Source organism: Musa acuminata, chromosome BXJ1-9, assembly GCF_036884655.1.
Source record: "Musa acuminata AAA Group cultivar baxijiao chromosome BXJ1-9, Cavendish_Baxijiao_AAA, whole genome shotgun sequence".
Taxonomy (NCBI): domain Eukaryota; kingdom Viridiplantae; phylum Streptophyta; class Magnoliopsida; order Zingiberales; family Musaceae; genus Musa; species Musa acuminata.
Window position 1 is genome coordinate 46,341,625 of NC_088335.1, and position 15,595 is coordinate 46,357,219.

Here is a 15,595-nt window from a genome sequence, read left to right on the forward strand (position 1 = left end):
ATAATTTAAAAAAAATAATATAAACTTGTTGTTTTTATATAATCTTGTAATCAACAATTTTTTTTTCTCAAAAAGATATCAATTTCTAGGGAATATTCTCATTGTTTGTGGTTATACAAAAAGAACTTATAAAATCTTTGAGGAAGGAACAAATTTATGTTTTTATACCCTAATGTTTGGTAACAACATAAATGTTCATACAATCATGCAGGGAAGAGTGAAATGATAATTTGTGTTTAATTTAGTGTTCAGATTAATTTGAGAAGATTTTAGTCACAGCAATTTGAAGTATCATCATCGGCACTTTGTGCCTTTCTCCATCATGATTCGATGGAGGCTTCTTCAGGTAACCATTCTCAAGTGTTTCACCTAAATCGCCTCATGTGCTCGATTAGTCTTGCGAAAGTTGACATCATTGTAGCTTAAGACACAGCATTACATCATCTGGCTAAGCCATTTGTTGATCCTCCTTCATGACTTCCTCGGCGCCACCACCGTCCGGTGGTGCGAAACGCACACCTGCGTGCCGAACTTGCAGCCGAACCGTCTGGCCAGCTTTCCCCGGCCGCCCCCCGCCGCCGCCACCGCCCCGCGGTCCATCCTCTCGATCGCCTTCCTCATCCTCGAGCACTCCCTCTCCAGCCCCTGCACCCGGCTCCGCATGCTGTCCATGTCTAGCCTCAGCACCTGGTTCTCCTGTATCGCCGCCGCCCCCCTCCACCCGCCCCTCTCCCTCCTCTCCCCTTCCGCTGCCTCATCCTCCTCCTCCTCCTCCTCGTGCTCCGCCGCCATCAGCGTCCCTGCGATCGCCCGCCGCAGCTGCAGCTGCTCGAAGAAGAGCACCTGCACCACCGCCCGCAACGGTAGCCGCTCGTTCTGCGCCGCGTGCGTGCACGCCTCCAGCGTCAGCTTCTGGCAGTCCATCACCCCGCACACCCTCTCCTTCTCCTCCTCGGTTATCCTCGGATGCGCCTACGTGCACGTACATATATAATCCATCACGAACATATTAACAAACACCTCATGTACATCCCAACAAGAGCCCCGGAATCGCCGTACCTTGAGGTAGACATCGACGGAGCGATAGAGGCCGTCGTCGAACATCCTCGCGTGGTCCGGCAGCGAGAGTGCGAGGTTGCAGAACTTGTCTGGTTTCAGGTTCGCGTCGGACGCGATCTCTGAGAGGTACGTGTCCACCAGCTTCCCCACCACCAGCAGCTTGTTCTTATCAGTACAAAGGGATGATCCCGCCTCCTCCTCCCCATCACCGCCGTCGTCTGCGTCCTCCTCGGCGGCGGCAGCGGTGGCCGGTCTCTCCTCGAGGCCCTCCAGGAAGAAGCCCACGATCCGCTCGACGCAGTCCACGTCGTAGAGCGTCTCGACAAGGTAGGAATAGCTCGGCATCAGGAGGTCGTCGAGGGTGGCGTGCTCGAGCTGCGAAGCGATCCTGCGTTCCAGAGCGGTCCGGGAAGCTTCCGAGGCGCGGAGGATGTTAGCCGTGCGGAGGAGGCCGAAAAGGAACCGGGTGGTGACCAGACCCGAAGAGGAACTGCTGCTCTTCTTCTTCGATTGGGGGAGGTTGGTGATGACGGTCTCTAAGAGCTCCCGTTGCTCCGCCTCGGATGGCAGCGGGCCAGAGGAGGCGGCGGCCGCAGTGCTGGCGTTATGATGGCGGTTCGACCGTGAGAGCCCCGGGATCGACCGCTTAGCGTAGGAGATGAGGGAGCCTTCGATCACGTCGGCGTTCAGATCCTTGGCTCTCATGGCGGAGATCACCCGCTTGTAGAAAGGGAGGCTGAGGGCCGCCAGGTCCTCGAACCAGGAATCAACGGCAACCGCGGCCGCGGCCGAGGCGGCGGTGGAGCGGAGGCCGTTCTTTCGGCGGATCCCGGTATCGATCCCATTCCAGAGGGCGGCGGCGGCAGACTGGAGCTTGGCGTCAGCTGCCGCGGCCGCCCGCCCGCTGCTGCCCTCCTTGATGGGCCAGCCGAAGAGGGAGCTCATGTCGGCGGAGGCGGGGCGGGTGGCGATGGATTCGACGCAGCGCTGCACGAGGCCGAGGTCCTCAGCCATGGGGAGCAAAGCCTCGCAGGACTTGAGGGCTTTCACCGATTCCCTCGGGCTCCGGAGCACGGATTGGGCTAGGAACCGCTCGGTCCGCGACACGAGGTTCTCCTCCGCGAACTCCTCCGTCATTTCGAGGTACTCGGCCGCACAGCGCAGGGCGGCGGCGTTCCAGGCGGTGATCTCGATTTTGACACCGTAGCAGAACTTCGCGGCGGCCTCGAAGATTTCAGCGCCGCCGGGGAAGTCCGGCAGCGGAATGTGGTGGAAGTCCTCTTCCACTTCTTCGATCTCTTCCTCGTCTCCGTCTGCCCCATTTTTCTGCTCTATCTCCGTGATCAGTTGGTGGAGCTTTCTACTCTTCGACATCAAGGGGAACTGTCGACACCAAAATCCGAGTTAGAAACCAACAAAAAGGGCAAAAAGCTGATACATTTGGGGCTTAGATCATCACCTTGTGGAGATGGAAGCTCATCTCACCAACCTCGATCACAATGTCAGTAGGCAACCCAGTAGTGCAAAACCTTCAAGAAAACGAGACTGATGAGCTAAAAGATCAAAGCTTTCCAGTAAAATTAGATGGAGCAACGACCAAACCATGCTTGGCCTCTGGAGCTGGACTTCTCGGCTGCCATTGTCGTCCTCTACTCAAACAGAAGTTCCTCCAGATCTGCCAATAGCTCACTGGAGCCCCAAACCGTTCGCCATTGCTTCCAAGCTCCAATCTTTTCCCAGATTCCACCACTATGGCTCAAACTCCCTTGCTCAGATGGGGCTCAAGTGTCTGCAGGCGAGGGGGAGGAGAAGAAAAAATTATGATTTTGTTTGGTTGGGAGGGGATTCCAAGTGGGAGAGAGGGACAAGGAACGTTTGAACAACGTTTCACCTCAAAAGCAGTTACCTTGCCCAATTTACTAATCCTTTCTTGTTAGTTTAATTGAATTATGCTGCAGGCTTTGCTGCATTATCTGAAGAGAATCTCACTCGAGGAGGAGAGGGGGAGGAAAGCGAGGCACGGTAGGTGTTTGTTTAATGTCCTTCTACCGTGGGATCATTTTTATCTCTCTCTTTGATTGCCAATTGGCTTTCTATTCCTTGCCATTGCCAATTCCTCTCTTGATCTCCTACTTAACCATTGTCCTTATATTTCTCTTTCTTTCATGTTCTGTTCTCCTTTCTCCTGCTGCTGTTGAGGTGTTACAGGTCATGCAAGGATGCAACCTTTTGCAGAAAATGCAGAGCTCATCAATGTTTATCCACCACTGCTGGAGCGCATTAAAGGTGTGAGACAAGCTCTAATGGGGAAGCAGAGAACAGTGAAGGTATGCATGTACAAACCATCTTGACTCTTGTCATGCTAGTCTGTACCTTTTCAATTGTTTAAAGTTTAAACTCAAAAGCACATTGGCCATCACCATTCTACCCATTTGATGCTTTGCTGCCACAGTAAGCATGCTCCTCTGCAATCTGTGTGACTCAAAACTAATGCCACAATTTTGGGCAGAGTAGATGTGAGATGTGTGCCAGTACAAACTGGCATCAAGTCCTCATTTAAGCTTCCTCGAGTGACAGAGAGAAACTCTATGATTTAGCTGACTCGACATGATAGATGTATTCTTTCCTCTATCTTGGAAAGGTAGTACAAGACATTCCAGATACATAGGCTACTCACCACAATACTTGGAGTTTTGTTAGCAACAGGATGCTAATATTCCATGACAACTAACCTGGTCCATGTTCACATAAACAAATACTGTTTCTGGACTTGTACAGACCTATGCTGTGTGTCTGCAATACCAGGCTGTGTAGACAAGAAGATGCACAAAAGTGTGGCCCATTGCATTTATAATGCATAGCTGCTTTGTTCATAGGTTCTTAATGCCAGTGAAGTAAGATCATCTGGAAACAGAGACTCTTTTTGTGAATGTAGGGAACATTACCTACAATTTAGGGCAAAGGAACACTGTTGTTTGTGTGCAGAAACAAGAGACACCAGAGACACTGATCCAGTGCACTGTGGTTAAATGCACTCAAACAAATACTTTATTGGCTGTGTGTGTACCTGTAAGGTAAACCTAGTAAAAGTAGAGGTGGCAAGTGCTGAGTACTAAAAGGTTTGTTGTAACATTGGAATGGAATTAAATGTCTGCTTTTAGATCCTCCATAGATCATATTTTTGTCTGTGGGAAAAAGATTGAGATGTCAACTTCTGCAGGGAGATTTTGGCAGAGGGATTTGAGGCAAGGGGCTATAATAATGGAATGAAATTAATGTTTTACATATTTCTTCATGGTTTACCAATCTTTTCTAAAATTACCTATAATTAGAGTTAAAAGTTTAGTATTATCTTCTTTATCTTTGAAAGAAAATTAAGTTGTCAACTTCTGCAGGGAAATCTTCTCAAAGGGATCTAATATATATATATATATATATATATATATATATATATATATATATATATATATATATATATATATATATATATTCTTTCTCACTTAAATTTAAAGAGCATTAAGAGAAGTTATTTCTACGGCATTAATAGAGGGTCCTCAGGAAGACAGGCTTTGGTGTCTTGTAGGCGTCTGACAGCTAGGATTATACGCGGTTTGATTGTACTTGATTCATACATGCTTTGTCTTACATGCACGACCACACACAACCAATGAGAAAAGGTTACTGTACATAGTGGATGGCATCCTATGCTGACTCCACCACACCTGCATTCGACCCCCCACATACTCGATCGGGCCTTTGCCTTGTGATGCGTGCGAAAGTTGATAGGACCCCGGGATGGTTCCTGCGTCTGGGTGGAGCCACCAAACACGGGTTATCGATCTTCCACTGGTGGAAAGCGGTGGCCTCCGGAGGTATTAGCCGTGTGAGTGGCTTGGTCGGGACACGGGGATCCCTGCTTCTGGATTGGAGATTGATTTCGTGCGTTCATTCAGGTGGAGTGGTCAAAGCCACGTCACCACTTCACGCTTGCTTTCGGGGGCACGTTGATGGCGTGTCTCCACTTTTGGAGGCGCTGATGCAACGCCATCGTTGACAGCTTTTGAAGCCTTTGCAATCGTGCAATGAAGTGGGGTGGTGGGCAGCAGTCTCAAAACATCCCATCGAGCCCCTCTCGTGCGCGCCACGTCGACCTCATCGTGACTTGAGTCATGGCACGCCGGTCAGAACTTGGAACGTGTCTCTCTCGCTCTAATCGTACGTGTTGGATGGTGATTGAGTTCTCTTATAAGCACGGGTGCTCGGCTATGATTGGGGTTGACCTCGAGTCAACTTAGGTTGGTCCCACTCTCGTCTCATTCTACGCTTACACAACGTAATACCCAACATTCATCATTAAAATAAAATAAAATATTTTTATTGTTTTTATTAATAGGAGTATAATAAAAATATAGTTTTAAAATTAAAACATATTAACTTATAAAATAAAATGATAAAAAATTACATAATATTTTTAAAATCTATATATAACTATAACTTCATATTTGTTTTGGTACCTTAGTATCCTAACTTATAAAATAGAGTTTATAATGAACAATAAATCAATAAGTATAAACCTTTATAGCTTTATTCAAATAAATATACATCATATCATGTCATATATATATATAATATTTTAAAATTATTGACATAAAATATTTAACAGTAAACTCTTTATCTTAAAAAATTTTTAACAAGCATAACCATATAATATATCATATACAAAATAAAAAGATAAATTCTATATCAAAATAATTTAAAATTATTATATACACATTAAAAAACATAACAAATTCATGAACTCTTACACTTCATATCATAATATATATATACACACTCATACAGTACGTTATAATATATATAAATATATTATAATATATACATACACATACCGTACATCATAACATATATATATATATATATTAAATATCATAATATATTCATGTATGTTCACATTACATATCATAAAAATACGTGTATTCTCATATCACACATCATTATATAATTATATATATATATATATATATATATATATATATATATATCATAATTTATATATTATTATACTTATAAAAAATATATATATATTCATATTTATCTTATGACTACCATATTAATTAAAACATGAATTCCAAAATACCTTATGCATATAATAATTTATATAATTATTATTTTATAATAAATTAAACTTATACTTACCTAATTGAATTAAAAAAATAAAAATACAGAGTGTGTTAAAAAGTAACATATTTATCAAATTGGGAGCATAGGATCATCAAATGCCTTAACATTTATCAAATTAGGAACATAAGATCAAATACCTTAATTAAACTAGTTGCTATCAAAATGGGAGCATAGGATCATCAAATGCCTTAATTTAATTATCATAAAATTTTGTTAAAAACTAAAAAATATATAAAACTAAATACATATCAAATTTTAGCTTAAAATAAAATAATTTGAAGGCTAAACTACTCTCATATTTTAACTACTAATACTTATGTTCTACTGAAATTACAACTATTTAAACTTATAAACCTCATATACAAATATGATATTCACTCAATTTCAAATCTCACATAACTCTCACCGAACCTCTTAAAACATATCATAAGATCAAAGACTAGTCATATTCCTAAAGGGGTTAATTCAACTTGAATAAAACACCTTCTTAGAAAATAAGATATTCTAAGTACCTCATATTATGGTAGTAATAACTATATGCACCAATCTAATATTAAAGTCATAATAAAGGTCTTAGGATCATAAGAGATTCAATCAAAGATAAATTTAAAATTTAGGTTACTCAAAAGTAATTAAAAATATCAGCCTATAATCTATAAAACTAAGAACTTAAGTATAATAAGGAAAGAATTAAATTTTTCTTACCTCAATCTTCTATGGTTTCTAGCCTTCATGAGAAAAGCTAAAAGAACAATTGAAGAAGAAAAGAAAGAGTCATGAGTTATAAGTTGCTAAAGAAGATAAAGCTAGAATAAGATAAAGGTGTTAAAATGATTACCTTAAGGTTTAAGGTTCAATCTTGACCTCATTTTAATTTTTTTTTTCTTTTACTACTATAATTTTTATGTTGTAATAATTTTCATTAAGTTCAATTTGGTTTGATAAAGATGATATTTTTGTTCTAAACTCTTTTTTCAATCTCACTTATATATCTCAACATTCTTCTTTAATTTACTTCTTCATTTAATTTTTTATTATTCCATCCATGCTTAAATAGCTTATGATTCTTCACATCCATAACGAATAAAACTGAAAAACTTCCTTATAATAATCATGGTCAAACTTATTCAAACGATATTCACTTAAGGTCAATTAAAATTCAATCATCATTTCTAGTTACTATGCATGCTTATTATTATAACTTAGCCTTATAGTCAAATCCGCTAGCACATTTTGACTTGTTGCAATATGCTTAACGTAAACATTAATACTTATACATGCTCAACCAACATTTCATAGAACAAGAAGGATAATATTTTTAAAAAACATATACTTCAATTATGAAATCCAAAAACATAAACTTATTATTTATCATATTTATGAAGTATAAACATCATAAATCATATTACTAAATATGGATTATATATATATATATATATATATATATATATTACTTATACTTCTATTGGCATATTAGTTATAATTGAAAACGTGTGGGACTCAACTATTATAATCCTCCTCTCAAAATAAAAATGTCATCCTCAAAACTACTTACTTAGCTCTAGATATTTTTCTTACAACTCTTTTTCTCTGTCCTAAGTTGCTAGCACTTTGACTAAAGCAATCTTCTTATAAAAAATTCTACATGAACAATGAACAATGAAGCAAAATATAAAGATAAAAAGACCATCACTCCATATAAAAACAAAGTAAACCTGTATAAAATGGCATCATAAAGAAAAAAAAAAGAGAAAAATAAGGATCCATTGGAAAACTGATATGTAAATCTCTACATGTGACTTCCATAAGGCAGCACTCATCCAAAGAAAGTACACCACTAATGGATTTGAGTCCAATATTTTGCAAAGCTCAATGCAGGATTAACTACACTAGAAATTTTGCACACATTTAAATATCACAAACAGTTCCATTAGACATCTATACTGATCATGGTATCAAATATCCTATTAGCTTAGACTACACCAATGAAAACAACACACTGACCAGCTTGAAATATAAAGGGCAAAAAGTGAAGTGCATACCAGCACTACTTTAACTTGGGCATCTCAAGGAGTGGAGCCAAGAGCCCCACATCTTGAGCAACAGAAATGCTGCCACGATCAGCTCTCTGTGGTCTTATCCAACATGGGCTTCTTTTGAGAAGGTTCAGCATCAATAGGCTTTATAGTAGCTCGCTTTATGCCTCTGCCCACGACGCCTAGGTCCATCACACCACCATTTGATGCAGCAGTAGAAATAGTTGGAGAATCAAAACCACCATTTGTGGCTCCCATCTGCAAAGAATTCAAAGATGAAGCTCTGGATGCACTTGGTGCATTCTTTTCATCATAAGGCTGCTTAGAAGCTATCAACTTCATGACTTCAGACACAACAGATCTTGGATTCATCAATATTTGTTGCAGGTCTTCCAGCTACATCCATAAAATGTAAAAGACTTTGTAAGTGCTGATGTTGTGTCCAAAGATGTAATCTGTTTGTAAGCTACAACCATGCTATCGCATGATATTTGACAATGCAGCTGAAAGAAAATCACCGATTGCCAGATCTAGTGGTTCTAATTTGGTAATATAATTTAATGCAATAAAATTCTAAGAATCAAATTTCAACTTTGCAAAGAAAAATAACATTAGTAAAAAATACCTTCTTTTCAAGCTCAATTAATATCGAACTGAATAGTTCTATCTCTTCCACAAAATTAGATGAAGACCTAGCATCTTCAGCAGTTAGATTGTCACTTTTCTCTGAGCCAGACACAGAATTCCCAACAGCTTCAGCTGGAGTTGTCAAGCTTGTTGTAGAAGACCTAGCATCTTCAGCAGTTAGATTGTCACTTTTCTCTGAGCCAGACACAGAATTCCCGACAGCTTCAGCTGGAGTTGTCAAGCTTGTTGTATTTTCCTTGAGTCTTTGTAAACGAGACTTGCAAAGTGATATCGCCTTTTCACAGTAAGGTATGGCATCTTTAATTCTAGATCCCAATTCCAAGACTAAACTTATCCTGAAGTTTCTAAAATCAAGTTAAAGAAGCAGAAAAGATAATTTCTGTAAATGACATTTAATTACTCACTTTCCAGGTCAGAATTTTATTTTTACATTGCTAACAAGTAGCAAGTAGTAACAATATATCACTTGAAAGGATACAATTCAACAATCCGGCGATTGTCAAACTCAACCAGGTGTTCCAATATGGATAGAGCTCTCAAATAGTCATTTAACGAAGTCTCAATGTCCTCTGCAAGTTAGCAAAGTTGCTCAGATTTCAGTATAGCAGTTGATATCTGTAGGAACAGCAGCTAAAGGAAGCTAACCTCTTTCCATGGAAACTTCAGCTAGAGCAGCCAAGATATTCACCTTCTCCATGGTATTTCCAGAGCTCTTCTCAACAATTGCCCTTGCAACATCTAGCATTTTCCACGCAAGATCCAAATCAGATTCATCTTCATCTGCTTCAGCCGTATCCTCATCATCATCTCCACTTTCATCATCAACTTCATCATTTGTATAATCCTCATCACCTAAACCTTCTCCTACAGACATAATAAGAACAGCTATGACAAGGAACAGTAGAGCAACTTATGTTTAGCCATGAAACAGAAAAAAAAAAAAAAAACTGAAGAGAGCTAAAACAATAATGCCGCAGAAACTACTGATAGGGCATGCTTAAGGCTAAAATTGAAGCTACTGCCAAAGAAACAGAGAGTTAGGAACAGGAAAGTTGATGACTATCAAAGATGTCTAGAACTCCAGCAATCATGCAAACCAACCAGATCCATAACTTGCTATGGTCACCACATGAACTTTATAAGATCTACAAGAACAACATAATAAGCTTATTCATATTTTTTAAAAAAATCAATAAATAGCAAGTGTGCTAGCTTATTGACTAGAATTAGATTTGATTGTATATTCCTCTGTTATGTTATTATGTCTGCATTCTAAGGACAATGGGAGGGAGGAGGAGGTGGCTGGTAATCTTGACTAAATTATCAAAACATTGACTACGTGTCCAATTCTAAAGATGACCAAAATATAACACAAGATTTCTAGCATCACCTTTATTTTCAGTTTCAATTTTAACCCTCAAGAGTTTCATTGGCAGTATCAATGTTTTTTCATTGTGGAAATTTTAGCATTTCTCTTAGAAAGATTAATCTGGTTCAACCAATCTGAAATACGATCAACGGTTGTCCACTAAACAGTCTTCATTAGAAAAAAGTTATAAAAAATTAACAAATATGGAATTGGGCAGACTTGATTATCTCATGAGTTTTGGTAGCTTTGACTAATTTGTGTCACTGATTTCGGCCAAAACTACCACTATATTCTTAAACCAAACCACAAACATAAATTTTGGTCCAATAGCAGCTTGGTAATATAGCAGACTGGTAAACCAGCCTGTATAATAACCCATACAGCCTTGTTTGACCCCAATGATACAGACCGCTATTTGAAACCATGAACCAAAAATCTAAAGGTAGTTTATATGAGCTTTGTTCCAAATCTGGTTCAACCAATCAAGATCAAGATAAGTCAATATTCAATACATTAACTTTACACATCATGAGCATCACAAAGTTGAAATGAAAACAGCCCTAACAAAAAAATTGGGTGCCCTAAAAAATTGGTTGCTCCTAAGGGCACTGTTATGATCATGATCAACTATTAACAATCCAACAGTCCTTTTAAGGCTTTTGGCTTCCCAACAGAATATACAACTATCCGAAAGTAAATATATAATAAACTTAATATAATTATTGATGCATATTGATTAAAACTAAACATTTAGAGCATATAACTCAAAAATCTATTATGTCACTTTGATAATCTTTTAGAACCATTTGGGACTCTTAAATAACCGTTGCACAAATTGCTCGATAAGCAAGCTGACCTATACAGCAACCCTATCACAATAGTTTTGACTAATCTACATCTCCCAGTAATATATGAAAGGACAGTTTAAAAAACTGTATCAGTATTAGTAATGATAGATGTTATACCCAGTGTTACAAAAATCCTAAATAGAAAAACAACAGTGACAACAGATACCTATTATCTAAATCAAACATATATAGGTGCTTAATGTATCACATCATCAGCACTAGCGTTAGAACACATACTGAGTAGAACAGCAATATAAGTACAGAAGGTGGTTAAGTTTATAGACAAGTACCTTGTATTACTGATTTATTAAACACAGAGTTGAAGTATGATAATAAGACATCTATATTGATTAAAACTAGCTGCTCAAGAATTCATTTTCAAAAGCAATACACTAGACAGGCATCCTTGATCAATTATATTTATAATCACAATCTCAAAATGTAAAATTATTCAGTTCATTCCTGGAATATAATGGAGGAAAATTACACTTACAACAATACGATAAAATTTGGTTGGTCCAACTGAGATGATCCATAATGGCATCAACAACAATAATCAAGTTATACCCTTAAAAAAAAATAAAAGAAGCAATCATATTTAAAATCTTAGTATGTAGGTGTTAATAACCATAGGAGCAATAAACCTTTTTTTCCTAAGATGTACTATCAGTCTTAACTCTTTCAATATGATGATGACTACGTAGAAGACAAAGGCAATGCAGGTATAAAGATGTCATCAACAAAGACCCTATTACTGCTGATTTGTTCCCCAGAATTAATCATGAAGTTTTTAAAAACTTGCGCTGCACAAGCAGCAAATCCCTCTGAAATCTCCAATATTTCTGAGATGTAATGGTCATAAAGGAGAATCACCTTATACAAAATGAACTATGTATTATATATATATATATATATATATATATAGTGTTGATGAGGTTAGTTAGAGATAAGGCAATCACTATCTTGGACCTTGTAAAGAAGAAAGAGATGGATTGTCAAATAGTACCGTCAGGTACTTCTTTCCCAACTGGTGTTTCTTTAGAATTGTCAACAGAAGCCTTTGATGAACTTCCACTCTCTACTGTACAACTAGAAGTTTTGGCTTTTTCTACACTTGTCGGTGGGCCCTTAGGGAAGTTACCCAGTGGTTCAGCTTCTTCTTGAGCCTTATACAGTAGTGCACAACCATACTTATAATATGAGCTAGCACATTCTTGAGCAAGTTCACCAAAATGTGAAACCCTGAAACAAAAAGTTAGATTACAGTTATCATCAATAGATTAAAAACAAATCAATTCATGATCTAAATATGAAAGAATAAGTAATAATTAACCAAAAAATTACACTACTATAATGCCTATCAGTCAAAAAGTTCAAGCAATTGTCTCATGCCATATCTTCTTGATCATTAACCAATATGCCCACCAGCCGAGATTTCAGGGACAGAACACCAAGTTAAGTGCTCTATTTTCTAGCTTAAGTGAATCATAACGAAAGTTCACTTGCTTTTTTTCTCAAAATAATTATACAATGTCGGATTTTAAATAATCTAAGATACAGAAATAAATCAACTAAACTCAATAATGTCAAGAAGCACTCGGGTAAGGCGAGATGAGGCTGAGGGCTTCAGTGTGTAGCTGTGTGCTATACTTCTATACACAAGGCACCTTCAACTAAGCAACAATAAACATGCTGTGCATCCTAGGCACTCAGAAAGACTAGCCCAGGTGACCTAAATACCACTGACAGGATAAAAACTCAATTCTCCCCCCTCTCTTCGACCTGCTCCAAAAATAATCCCCCATGCCTGATACATGTGTTATGCGCTGGCATTCTTACCATCGATTGCCTTCCACTGGTTGTGTCTCTCCTTGTCCAGTGTATCTCCCCTGTTCTTCACTCCCTTTTTCCTACCTCTTCTTTCTCCCCTGTCACTGTAGGTTCTTAGTCATCGCCCTCTCCTCTGTCTTCCCTCTTTATCTCTCAATTATGTGTGACCAGAGGTACTTAACTATCACCCCCTCCTCCATCTTACCTTCTCTCTACCTCTCGTCTATGTGTAGCCAGAACCCTCTGCTGTTGTCATTCTAACTTTCCTCCTTTTCCCACCCTATCCTCTCTCTCTCTCTCTCTACAACCAACACCCATTTTTGTTGTCCTCTCTGCCCTCATTTTTTATCATTCTCTTCTTTGTTCCCCTCTCTCTTCTCTCCATAGCTGACAACCATCCTTCTTGTTTCCCTCCTTCCATCTTCATGCTTTTCTCACCTCCCTCCTCTTTCTTCTCCACTGGCTTCCTCTCCCCTTTTGTTTCCTCTCTCAAAGCTTAATCAATCAATTTAACATCACAATTAAAACTACATTACAAATAAAATGGTAACTGAAGGTACATCAGAGGAATGATCATCAAAAACATAAAAAAAATATCATGCTTGAAAGTACAATCATACAAATAAATAACACACTTTGTATACAACATTGCAGGTCATTGTAGATACCAACATGAAACGTCCACAACACTGCAGACCAAGCAGCATACTATTTCCTCATTCATACATTGATTTAGCGACAGTCCAACTTTGAAGGCATTATCTTTTCACACACAAAAAGTGTCTATTAGCATGAGTTTGTAAAGTAAAAAGGGTACACAAGGTATTTAATTATCAGAAATTATATCAATTTTCTAACAGATAACTACTGAAATAAACCATACTAACGCTAGCAATCATCCAGTTTAGTTGCCAAACAACCGTATAGCATACATGTGTGTATACATATATATACCCCCACAAATTCTAATATGATAAACATATAGACAGATGAACATGTAAACCAAGAGAATTGGCATATGACGAAAAAACATCTACATACTGTCATCATGAGTCATTGTAAATTTGGACGATACAAATTTCAATATATCAACCTTTCGGGGAAAAAAAGGTTGTCAAAATATTAAAAGATACGATTTTTCCAGAAATATTAAGATGTAAGACATATACAGATATGTCAGCGTGTTGGTTCCACAGACAAAATTAACGATGCAAATAGAAGCATAAATCGAACTCAGCCATCGAAGAGTACAACTAAAGGATGAAAAAAATCGAAAGGTCGCAGAACGAAGCCCTAACTTGATTTCCAAGGCGCGGCTGAGGCAATCCACGGCTTCCACGAAGTCCCCGTCCTCTATCGCCTTGGACCCCTTCCCGAACAGCTCGTCCGCGTGAACTAGGGTTTTCTCGGGCCCCTCTTCTTTGGGAGCACTCGAGGAACCGCCACTGCAGTCATGGTCCTTGACCGCGGCCGCCCCCTCGGGGGCCATGGCCTCGGAGGGAACGGGATCTTGCGCTAGGGCTTCTTCGACGGAGTGGGTTTGGTCCGGGGAAGCCATGGCGGAGAAAGAGGAACGCGTTGCGTGACTGAGGAGAGGAGCGAGGCGGGCGACTAAATTGGCTGGCGAGGAGGAGATCGGACGGTTGGATTTGGTTTGATCAGCGATGATGCTTAAAGGGCTTCGGCGCAGCGATTTCAATTTTTCGTGCGTGTTTGTTTGCCGGGAAAGGCAAAATTTACCATTGCTGATGTGGCTTTCTCGATGAATTTATATTAAAAATTATTCTTATTCAAAAAAAAGTTAATCTCTTTTATGGGAGTAATTTATTATCATTTTTATTTTCGGAAAAAAAATAGTATATTTCAATTTCTCCCAAATTATATACTATTAGTCTTACTCCCTAATTCAATTTAGGGTTCCTTTAAATATATTCATACAACTTTGTCGGATCTTGTAAAATTAATCTAAATTCAGATGAAAAAGCTAAAGAATCTAATAGCAAGTAGCAGTCACAAATTTATCTATTTCTCGTGATATTATGTTTTAATCAGATATATTACGGTCAATTTTTTGGAATATTATTTCATAATGAATTTTGATAAGTTCGATGTACTTATGGATATCTAATAGATTTTCTTTGTTTTGCCTAACATGATTGTTCCATTATTATGAATGGAATAGAATAAATAATTATTATTTCTCATATTCATAAATAATCACAATTATTATATAAACTTTTAATTTGTATCATGATTGAATTTTCTTCATTAGTTGTTGTTAAGTAAAAATTTGGGAGCAAATTGTGGTCCCTTTCACATCTATCACAATTTAATTTTGTTTAATACTAATTCAACTATAGAGGTTTAGAATCCTATAAAACTATAGTAGGTGTTACTAACAAATACCCTTTCGATATTTAAGATAGTTTTAGGTTTAAATAATTTAGTTAATAGTTTGGAAATAAACCTATAAAGTTCTTTTATAGTGATCTCTTTTGATCCTTACTCTCTTCATTGTTAGTCATGTGTCAACCACATAGTTCTAGTGTATTGTCCATATCAATTTCATGTCATCCATATGACGTTAATGTGTCATTCACATGACGTTGAAATGTGGGTCACGT

At 38.4% G+C, this 15,595-nt stretch overlaps 2 protein-coding genes and 1 long non-coding RNA gene across 3 annotated transcripts; 1 reads left to right on the forward strand and 2 right to left on the reverse strand.

The window, feature by feature from the left end:
- Positions 1–363: 363 nt before the first annotated feature.
- On the reverse strand, positions 364–3,139 carry LOC135593842 (BTB/POZ domain-containing protein At5g66560-like). The gene is made up of 4 exons (XM_065084151.1): positions 2,662–3,139; positions 2,519–2,588; positions 1,060–2,442; positions 364–972 (listed from the first exon to the last, which is right to left on the reverse strand). Exons 1-4 carry the CDS (start codon positions 2,697–2,699, stop codon positions 472–474), a joined length of 1,992 nt encoding a protein of 663 aa, XP_064940223.1. The 5' UTR covers positions 2,700–3,139; the 3' UTR covers positions 364–471.
- On the forward strand, positions 2,944–4,361 carry LOC135593843 (uncharacterized). Its single transcript, XR_010479848.1, has 2 exons — positions 2,944–3,081; positions 3,268–4,361. It is a non-coding gene; the product is annotated as an uncharacterized LOC135593843 (long non-coding RNA).
- A 3,792-nt stretch (positions 4,362–8,153) lies between these two features.
- LOC135593844 (NASP-related protein sim3-like) lies at positions 8,154–14,569 on the reverse strand. Its single transcript, XM_065084152.1, has 6 exons — positions 14,270–14,569; positions 12,148–12,383; positions 9,570–9,788; positions 9,403–9,493; positions 8,902–9,268; positions 8,154–8,672 (listed from the first exon to the last, which is right to left on the reverse strand). Exons 1-6 carry the CDS (start codon positions 14,527–14,529, stop codon positions 8,361–8,363), a joined length of 1,485 nt encoding a protein of 494 aa, XP_064940224.1. The 5' UTR covers positions 14,530–14,569; the 3' UTR covers positions 8,154–8,360.
- Positions 14,570–15,595: the final 1,026 nt, after the last annotated feature.

What these genes read in the sequence shown, in the direction of transcription:
- LOC135593842 (XM_065084151.1), bottom strand. Translation starts at nt 2,699, where the DNA reads ATGGCAGCCGAGAAGTCCAGCTCCAGAGGCCAAGCATG. An exon ending in AGCTCCAGAGGCCAAGCATG is followed by an intron (nt 2,589 to 2,661) that starts GTTTGGTCGTTG and finishes GTTTTCTTGAAG; the next exon opens with GTTTTGCACTACTGGGTTGC. An exon ending in CCGTCGATGTCTACCTCAAG is followed by an intron (nt 973 to 1,059) that starts GTACGGCGATTC and finishes ACGTGCACGTAG; the next exon opens with GCGCATCCGAGGATAACCGA.
- LOC135593844 (XM_065084152.1), bottom strand. Translation starts at nt 14,529, where the DNA reads ATGGCTTCCCCGGACCAAACCCACTCCGTCGAAGAAGCCCTAGCGCAA. An exon ending in AATCGCCGGATTGTTGAATT is followed by an intron (nt 9,269 to 9,402) that starts GTATCCTTTCAA and finishes ACTTGATTTTAG; the next exon opens with AAACTTCAGGATAAGTTTAG. An exon ending in TAATTGAGCTTGAAAAGAAG is followed by an intron (nt 8,673 to 8,901) that starts GTATTTTTTACT and finishes TTATGGATGTAG; the next exon opens with CTGGAAGACCTGCAACAAAT.